Source organism: Polypterus senegalus, chromosome 6 (assembly GCF_016835505.1).
Source record: "Polypterus senegalus isolate Bchr_013 chromosome 6, ASM1683550v1, whole genome shotgun sequence".
Lineage (NCBI taxonomy): Eukaryota > Metazoa > Chordata > Cladistia > Polypteriformes > Polypteridae > Polypterus > Polypterus senegalus.
Window position 1 is genome coordinate 71,672,746 of NC_053159.1, and position 10,309 is coordinate 71,683,054.

At 40.9% G+C, this 10,309-nt stretch overlaps 1 protein-coding gene across 2 annotated transcripts; it reads right to left on the reverse strand.

The window, feature by feature from the left end:
• Nucleotides 1-511: 511 nt before the first annotated feature.
• On the reverse strand, nt 512-7,337 carry LOC120530546 (gamma-crystallin M2-like). Of its 2 annotated transcripts, none has more exons than XM_039754975.1 (3): nt 7,329-7,337; nt 1,045-1,287; nt 512-784 (listed from the first exon to the last, which is right to left on the reverse strand). In XM_039754975.1, exons 1-3 carry the CDS (start codon nt 7,335-7,337, stop codon nt 512-514), a joined length of 525 nt encoding a protein of 174 aa, XP_039610909.1. The 2 variants fall into 2 exon arrangements, with proteins under 2 accessions (XP_039610909.1, XP_039610908.1); XM_039754974.1 differs by lacking the exon at nt 7,329-7,337 and adding an exon at nt 1,373-1,381.
• Between the last annotated feature and the right edge of the window lie 2,972 nt (nt 7,338-10,309).

Here is a 10,309-nt window from a genome sequence, read left to right on the forward strand (position 1 = left end):
CATCATTTACTAATATTGCTATCCAATCCCATCCTCTCATGTATGGCCAAGTCCCTGGTATTCAAAATTAGCCTCATTCTCAAAGGTGGATTAACTGTGAGTGCAGAAGAAGGAGAAGCGAATTACATTTTTGATCAGTATGATAATTTCAAGGGGAGTTTTCAGAATGTACATTTTCAGGTCTCTTAATAATACAAAATAGATTACCACATTTGTAATGCGTTTCATAATTATGACCCATGTGACCTCAAAGGTGGATTAACTACGAGTGTAGAAGAAGAAATGATGTACATTTTGATCAACAAGTCAATTTCTAGTGGAGTTTTCAGAATTTACTTTTTCAAGTCTCATAACAATATGAGCTAGACTACCAATTTCAACATGTCGTATTTGTAATGTGTCTCATGTTTATGTCTCACATGGACTTGAAGAAAAAAGCAGTAAAGTATGTAAAGCATTGGAATAACTTTATTTCTAAAATTATTCATATCCAAAATTAATAATCACAGATTTAACAGAAATCCATGATACGTCTGAAGGATCCAATCCTAGGGTTCATGCCTCCCCAGTCACTGTATCTCTTGTACTCTCCAGGCCGCAGGAAGTATTGGCGTCCTCTGTAGTGGGGCTCCTCATACATAATCCAGTATCCGTCCACATGGCAGGAGTGAATATCTGGGTAGCTGAAGCGATCCTGAACAGACTCACAGTCATCCATGAACTCCATCATCTGCCCTCCAAAGTTCTCCCGCTCATAAATCCTCATGCGGTAAGATCCCCTGTACTATTGATTTTAAAAAGATGATGGATTACAATATTTTTATGGAAATTCTATTGTCTCACATTTAACTGTCCACCCACTTTACACACATACTGTATGTAATCTTAGTAATGCCAGTCAACCTCCAAACATGTTGTTTGACTTTATTCATGGGTAAGTCTTAGATAATGATAGCATAACAGAAAATTCTAGGTATTCTGGCACTTAGATATTGAGTTCCCAGGCAGTAGTAGAAAATGCTATAACACTGTTAACCCACTTACTTGAGGGATCATACGGCAGGACCTGATGCAGTCATTGTAGCCCAGCCAGCGCTGGTAGTCAGGATACTCGCCCCTCCTCAGGAAGTACTGGTAGCCCATGTAGTTGGGGCGCTCATAAACCATCCAGCAGCCGCTCTCTACCCGGATGGAGTTACAACGGCTGAAGTAGGAGTGCAGGTCAGTGCAGTCGCTGCTACATTCATAGTAGCGACCCTGGAAATTTCTGTCCTCATAGAAAATGATCTATTAAAAAATGAAATATTAAGAGCATCACCAGAGGTTTAAATCTCTAATTAGCTTTAAAGCTAAGCAGCAAAGCATTACTCACTTTTCCCATTTTGGAGCTGTAGTGCTGGAATAAACTCTGAAAATGTACTGTTTGCTGAGGCTTTTATACTCTAACGCTATAGAAAGCATTTTGCTTACTAATGTACACAAGTGATGAATCAGCTGTGTACTGTTTTAAAACTGACCATTTACAGTAGGAAGTCATTGTATTGTTTCTATTCATTGTGTCCTAGCTTCAATTGAGATGAGTATAGAAAAAAAGAAACACAGTATTTCCTTTAGTGAAGCTGCTTTTAAAAGGTTTTTTCCATTTGTTACAGTTCTGTGGGTAAATCCAATATTGTTAAAGAACAATCCTGTAAACTAGCATGTGTCCATGTCAAAGAGTGATGCTTGGTGAGTAGTTAATAGATGAAGAATTTTCCAGAAATAGATTCATTCTTTGAATTCTACTTTTAGAGTAGTATACTTGGCTTGTAGAGGTTATGCAAATTAAATTGTATTGCTCTTACTGTAAAGGTCATATAGTAATTGAATAATTCCTGAAGTTTTTCATCATGATCAAATTTTTATCAGTCAAATGACAAAAAAGTAAAATGAATAAAGAACAACGCCCCAGTAGCGCATCCTAACAACACCCATCCCATCAGGAGACAACAAAAAGGAAAGCAAGTGTAGAGCTGATGGGTGAATTGGCTCATGCACCTCAAAGAAGGGAGTCCACAGCACAGGAAAGAAAAAATGAGGTAAAAAGAAAAATCACAGAGATATCACAGAGTAACTTTCAAATGGCCCTTGACTATGTGCACAGCAAGTCTGTATAGTATAACTGAAAGAGTCGATCCAGAAAACAGAGAGCTGAAGAAGTGGAAGATTACAAAATGAAACCTTAAACACTGAAGGAGGAGAAGCAAGACCAGGAAATTTCCATCTGGAGGCTGATTTCAACTTGACTGCAATGGTTAAAGTCAAAAGAAGTCAGCCCTGAGGGAGAGAAAAGGAAGAGCAGGAAAACAGAAGAAAGGTCTAGGACAGTGGTGGCGAACCTATGGCACGCGTGCCAAAAGGGGCACTCAGAGCCCTCTCAGTGGGCACGCGCGCGTCGCCCGAGCGCAGAGTTTGTTACTATAAAGCCAGAGGAATGCGGGGCTGGGCTGCTCCCACTCTTCACGTGCGCCGGAGGACTTTTCTCACATCACCCGCCCCTCTGCCCAGCAGCTCAATGGGAGCGCGTCCTTCCTCTCCTGTCTGGGGTAAGGCGGGCGGCACACATGCTGCTTGAGGGTGAGGCACGGACTGCAGCCTTTTGAGTCTGTGATTCCCGTGGAGGGGTTGGAGGGGATGTGGCATAGCGGGTCCACAGCTCAAAATTGAAAAGGCCAGTTTTAACAGATAGCTTAAAGGGGGTTATGGTAGAGTGGCCGGAGCGGTTTCCGGGAGCTTTGTGATGCGGGCAGTCCTCGCTTAAGCGCACAGGCGAGGAGTCGTCCGCATCTGTAATTATTGCCGGGAGTTGCTAATCGCCACACCTGATCCACGACCCCGTAATATATAATGGAAGCTTTGGGGGCGGAGCTTAATAGGGAAGACCTGCGTGAAACACTTGAGAGGATCGAAGGGATGACAAAGGACAGCACAGCACAGTTAGTTATGAAAATGAAATCCTTTAAGTGTGGAATTCTCTGCCAAATAATCTTAAGTCAATGAAGGCACTTGAGATTGCTTTCCTTACTTTGTTTGGAACATCTTATGCTTGTGCGCAGCTGTTTTCAGCTTTGAATTAAATCAAATCAGACACCAGAAACAGACTAACAGATGACCTGAGTGCTGCATGTGTTGCTCTCAAGCTTACAAAGTATGAGCCAAGGTTAGACAAATTATCAGCATGCATACAACAGCAAAAAGCACATTAATTGTTCAAAAGCATACCGAATGCAAACTTTTACCTTTCAACAAAAAGTTGTTTGTATCATTGAAAGCTCTGTTATTATGTTTTTCTTTTAAGACAAAAGATGTTAATGTATGAGTTGCTTTTCTAAACTAAAAGCTCAGTAGATAGATAGACAGACAGAGCATCAGTATTGGCAGTTCAGTCCAATTTATCATCCAGCTGCACTCCCAGGTATTTATAGGTCTGTACCCTCTGCACACACTCACCTCTGATGATCACCGGGTCCATGAGGGGCCTGGGCCTCCTAAAATCCACCACCAGCTCCTTGGTTATGCTGGTGTTCAGTTTTGGGTGGTATTCAGGTTAAATTGCCAAGTTGGCACTTTGCGATAAATAAGTGGGTTTTGGATTGCAGTTTGGGCACTTGGTTTCTAAATGGTTTGCCATCACTAGTCTAGGAGAGGTAGTATTTAAGTATACAGGTGAGGAATGGATCTTATTAGAGGAATTGGCAACACAGTGCCAGAAGCCAGAAGCTGAAGGATATTTCCAAAGCATGAAGGGAAAGGTGCCAGGGAGTTAAACTGGACATGGTTATACAAGGGATACAGTTTTAAACTCATAAAGCCTCATTTCAGAGAGTTGGGTATAATCTGTGGACAAATTTAAATACTGTGTGCTGGTAATTACAATTTTTGGAATAATACTTGATATTTTGAAAGATGGTATACCAGCACAAGAAGGGTTAATGAAGGTCCATCAAACCAATGAGATATGATGGAAAAGGGTTTAAAGGAAGATTTGTGGATGGGGGAGTAGAAAGCAGACATATGTTTGGAGTTGAGAAAGAGAGAGTTTAAGCAAATAAATGTAAATGATGAACTGGAAAAACAGAAAAAAGAAATATACATATGCACTGAGCACAACCCAAAGATGTAGACAGAAAATCAGGAGGTGGACGGGATTTGGTACCTGGACAGGATAAAGAGGAATATTTTGAGCCCTAATTCCTTAAAAAAGTCTCCAGGTTTGGAGATGCCTGATTGAAACCATAAGGAAGAAGGGGAGGAGATAGGGCAGCTTCCAATATTCACGGCAGACTAATGAAATATAGGAGTTTAGAATCATATTTCTGGCAGTATACCATTAACTTTTTCATCTTATCTCCACATCTGAAGAGCATCTCTATATATATAAAATCCAATGTCTGTCTGTATGTATGTATGTCTGCTTTTCACAAGAGAAATACTTAACGGATTTAGTTTGGGTTTTGTTCAAAAATTTGCTCGAACATTCTGGTTGATTTTGAGACTTCATAGTGTGGGCGAAGGGGACGGGGAAGTGTGACCAGGGCCCTTCTCACTCACACCCCAGCCTCCACTCAAGTCGGTGCACCTGTCACCACATTTTGGAGCTTCCACTTAGCTATCGATACCTGTTTGTTTATTGCTTTTTAAAGTTTGTCCTGTTTCACTACTATGCGGGTCGAGCCATGGGGGACAGCTAGTAAAAGATAACAGAACCAACAATAGGGGAGAACTACTTTAATTTATTACACAAAAAGGGAAAAAAACTGAACAATAGAATTCATGCTTGTTTTGATTTTTTGCATAACAATCTTGGAAGAGAAATACTGGGAAGAATGGATCTACCTGGCCTAACTGTAAATACATGGTATAGTTGGAAGGACAACACCCTTGATCCAACCAGTCATTCTGTCAAATGTCTTTTCTGCATTTATGGAAAACAAACACAGGGGAGGGTGTAAGTAGATGAAGGATATGTAATAAATGGTATAAATTATCAGCCTCATGATGGGTATAAATAAAACCAGTTTGATCCCTTTTGCTAGCAACGACATCAGAATTCATCAGCAGTAAGGGAAGGTAACTAAAATAGTCTGTGGGATCCTAATCTTGCTTGAGCAACACAGAAATAAAACTCAAATTAAATGAAGATTTAAACATAGGAATCAATCATCAGCTGGTTCCAGAAGGGCAATAGGAGATCAGGGGGTTGGCATCTGGGCCTGCAGATTTCTCAGAGCTCATGGAGTCCAGAGCCTCTTTGAGTTCAACAACATAAAAATAAGTATCCAGAGGAGAGGTTTCCAACTTTGAAAACTTCATAAAGTGTAACAATTTCAGAAAAGATCCAGCAAGTATTTAAGTAAGTAAGTATAAATGTAGGGGAGGTGGATTAGAGAAAAAATTCAAAAAAAGATTGATTTCTTTTGGGTTAGAGGTGGGAAGCCCCTCTCTAGTTTTAATGGAAGAAATCAACGCATATACTGTAAATCAAGTTTCTGGGGGATAGTAATTTGCTGAGCATGGATCTGATAAAACAGTAAAATACCCCAATGTGATGCACCTTAAAGTTAGGATGGCATCATAGCAGAGCATTTAGTTCAGCCCCGTGTTTGAAATGAGACTTGCATGACCTCATCACATGCAACTCCAAACCCAAGAGCCAAAATTCAAGATTGCAGATCTTTGGTGAGCCACTGGAAAACCAAGTAGCAAAAGCAGTCAATGCTTCAAGAAGGAATTCTTCACCAGCCATGCAGTAGAAGACAGAGTGTGTACCCAGTATTGACAGAAATACATTCTTCTAGCTTATGGGCCAAGTAAACAATGAATTTTAGATTCTTGAGTAAAATTGTATTGAATCTTGATCAAGATCCTTCAGGGACAAAATAGGACATGAATATCTTAAGCAGAGCACAATTGTGGTCAGAGAATGTGGCGGAATGGAAATGGACATCAGTAGGAGCGAGTGAGAAACAAACTACAACGTCATCAAAGCACTATTTGGACTTAAAGTAGGGAGGAAAAAAGTAGACAGAGGGGTTAATTGGACTAAATGAGTCAGCTACATTAAAATCATCAACCAGTTTAGACAGGGTATGACTAAAAAGGGGAATCCATTTCAAGAGTAGAAAAGGGTATTTCTCTGGGTTTGAGTTAAGGAACAGTGTTTGTGTATGTGCTAGTAACAAATTATTGTAACATGAATTTGATTAGTCATATCTTAGAAGAACAAGTCATGTGATGGGTGGGGTGGATGGTGTAGACAGAAATTAATTATATTTTCCTGTCTATCTCCAAGCTCAGGTAGGATTTATAAAAACTTGCTATCAGAATCACATCCAGAGTTTAAAATCTTAAATTGAAGGTGATGTTGCAGAACTTGTTTCTCTCCCTTGTGAGGCCTGGTATGGCCATCATGGCGGGCCAAGGTTTTTTGTTGATGACTTTGTGACGTGCAAGATTTATAGGCAGGCATTTCTCTCTGGTAGATCGCAGATGTCTACCTGTGAACTTAGTGAGACCTAGGCCATTGCACGCCTGAGGATGCATGTAGAGATTCTCATATGTAAAGTGAAGGAACACAAGTTGTTTGAAACTGAGATTCCACTCTAGCTTTTTGGCAACATTAACCAGCTGTATACTGTTGCCTGTCTCCCGACAAACGGGCATCTTGAGATGGCTTGGACAAAGAAGGCAGAGAACAATCTATTCTATTTAAAAGCAAATGCCTTTTTCCAAAGCAAGATCCTCTGGTGGGCTTTATGAGGATGAAAGGTGTTACTCTAAATGTAAATATTGTAAAAAGCAATGATCTGTATACAATTAAATTTTATTAAATATTGTATTATTGAAATACATTTGATTAATCTGATTTTTTCCACCCACTTAAATAAAACCAGGCACAGTACTATGCTTAAAAAGTTAGTTACTGTGGTGCTTGGTTTATGCCACTTCTGTTCAGTCTCTGTACAGTTGTGTACTGGGGAAACAGAGGTGGTCTTCAGCTCAGAATGATTTGCAGTCTTGTACAAAAGTGTTGCCACTTGGTCGCACAAAGAGGTACCTGCCACACAGGTAAACTGGCTACTTTGTAGCTGCACAGGATGGGAGTCTTGAACAGCAATCTGTGAAAATACACAAATCTGTTACAATACATATAGTAAGGGCAGATAAAGATTAAAATGTTATTTCTATAATGAAGTTATTATTTAAAATAAATGAATGAGCACTATGAGAAAGCCTCAAAAAATTAACATGAACAAAAGCCTACAATTCTTATGCACTATTACTCTTACTTTATTCATTTGAAATATTGAGGATAACAGAACATGTGAAAATAAAGAGTCAAAACTCCATCTAGTTTCTGTGAATCCCATCACTTTCACAGATTTTTACACACCATGTTATTAATGGGATATCATACAAAATATACATAGGCCTAGTACAGTGTATATATAGTAGGCTATTAGATCATATGATTCACAGAAACTTGAGTTGACCAACAGCAACCTGTCTCATGAATGAGACTGCACTGAACCTGCAGGATAACTTACGAACAAACTGTGAGGCTTTTCCTAATTGATCTGTAGAAGTGAGCCATAATGGTAACCTCTCCTTTTTCTGAATCCTTGTTTGAAACTGAGATTGACAAAGATGTTAGGAAAATTATAACGGTGATACACACACATTAGCAGTATCACTGTGTTAACCTTGGCTTGTGCACAAACATGTTAATACGTCCAGATCTTGCCTTCGTAATTGTAGATGTAGCTGGAAACATATAGTTTGAAGCCCTTCTTCTTTTTAGCTCCTTATGTTTGGCATGATATTTGAATAATGTGATTTATGACATTTACCATAAGACTGGGCATGTCTTGAAGCAATCGAGTGAAAAACATCATACCGGCACGCAACTGTTGTTACGGTTCTGCCTTTGTCCAAAAATGGTTTCATAAGCTTTATGACCTTAGTCTCGGAAAGTCTTTCTCCCGAGTGGCGACTGAGATCTTTTCCTGAATACTATCAAACACAGTTGCATAGTGTACAACAGGAGCTTCTGCCTGCAGCTAAAGTCACTTCAGTACACATGTACTTTGTGAGCGTACCCGTACTCTGCTTGTACTTCTCAAGATTTAAAATATGTCTTTTAACAAGTGATGTTATCCTTATGATTTCTATTACCAACAAATTAACACCAAAGAGCCCAAAAGCATACCAAATTGGTGGGTTTATTGTACAGTATAACATACAAGAGGGAAATCATTATTAGGATTACCAACAAACAACAAAAAGGAAACTGACACCAAAGCTGAATGAAGACATTTATTCTGTAATATCAATAATTGTTTGGTGAGATGGCTTGCCCACTTTGCCACCTTTCCAAGAGCACAAATGCAGCCTCCCTTCTCACCTCCTTTATCTCCTTCAATCTGTATTTCTGTATCACAACGCTGTCTTCTTTTCCTCCCACGAGTAACTTTGCTCCTCTCATAACCGTGTTTCAGTCTTTTCATACAAAAATGAAGGAAATTGAGTGGCAGTAATTTTTAAAGTCAAACTGAAAAGAATGGCAAGATTTATAACACCAAAGGTAAGATTTAAGCAAAGAAGATAGAGCATTTCATAAAAAATGTTACAAAATGATGGAAGGATCAAATCCCGTAGCTATTCCATTCTTTTACATTGCTTAGGAAACTAAATTACTTTTGCTTGTTCTCTTATTTATTTCCAACAGCTTAACTTCATGTAAGATATCTGCAGTGACGGTTCACAGCATCATAGCAACCATTACAAAATAGTGACACTTGTGATGATGATAACTATTTACTGTATACACAATGGTGAAAATAATATATATATATATATATATATATATATATATATATATATATATATATATATATATATATATATATATATATATATATATTGTCACACACGTGCACATGGGAGGCAGCTAAAGGGCTTGAGTGAAGGCAGTTCGGAGGCATGCCGGGATGTGGCAGAGTACACTGACTCTTTTTCTCCTTTGCCTGTAGACCATTCCCGGGGGATTTCACCTGGCTCTCCTAACATCACTTCCGGGACCGAGCCAATGGAAGTCGACCACACCAGTTCCAGCCCCTCTGATGTCACATCCGGCTGTGATCCAATGGTTGAAGACCACGTGCTTGATCCTTATGACCTCACTTCCTGTCTTCCCCTTTAAAAACTTGCCCTTTTTCCCTTTATCCTCAGTCTTGTTTTGGACTCCGTTATATGCACTTCAGTGCTGGTTATTTTGACGAAAACGACTTTTGCAGCCAGGATACCAGATTACACGGGTGGCTGCCCCAAACCTTTATTTGTCTATGTCTCGTTTTTGTGACAGTGGCGTAGTCGGCAGGATGGAGATGTCCCAGAAGAGAAGGAGACAGGACCTGCAATACACCCAGGTGGGAGCGTACCGGTACCGAGTATTCAGGCGGAGAGGGTGTCCCGTGGTTCGGCGAGACCCGGTGTGGGCTCTGCTCCCGGCATGCATAACTAGGCCACCTAGAGAGTCCAAGGATTGTGAGGATGGGGCTCACAGAGTTGGGCTGCCCTGGAAGGGGGAGGCAAAAGGGGCTCAGTATGCTCTCTTGGGGTAGAGTGCCTGCCTCCCTGTGAAACCAGAGCCCCATTTACCACCTAGAGGTGCCCCAGACTGGCAGGTGAGTGAAATAAAAAAAATGGAGGTTGGACCCTGAGCGGCCGACCAGCAAACAAGCCTGGTCCTTCTGGGCCACAGTAGGGCAGTGGCTACGGCCATTTGAAAACAAGCCCTACCAAATAATAGAGCAGGTAGCTTGCTGTCTGCTCCTGAAAGCGCTTCCCCATGGCTTCACCCAGCCGGTCTGGGGCAAGCAGCTTAAGAACATGTCAGAGCTCATAGAGCTTCTGGAGACACAGAGGGTGGCCTCACACTCTGGGGGAACAGAACCGTCCTTATGTCGAACTCAGCCGGGGTACGTCCCAAGACCTAGCCCCTCCCTGTACAACCCAGAGCTTGTATCGGCGTCCGCCGTGCCGCGGGTGCACAAACCACTTGGAGGCAAGGAGGAATACAGGTGGAGGGCGAGGAGGGGTTGGTGTGCTCTTGTTAATCCATTGGCGGTCCCACATACTGGTGTGGTGATCGTCAACAGACTCAAGACCACCGTATTGTTCGATTCTGGCAGCAACATTTCCATTGTTGCCCGCCACTTTGTGCTACCGCAACAGTGGCTAAAATTTAAGACCGGTATAACCTGTGTCC

Bases quoted from the DNA above. Each gene is read 5' to 3' on its own strand.
- LOC120530546 (XM_039754975.1), bottom strand. The intron at 785-1,044 runs GTAAGTGGGTTA...TAAAATCAATAG, and splicing joins CCTGCCGTATGATCCCTCAA to TACAGGGGATCTTACCGCAT.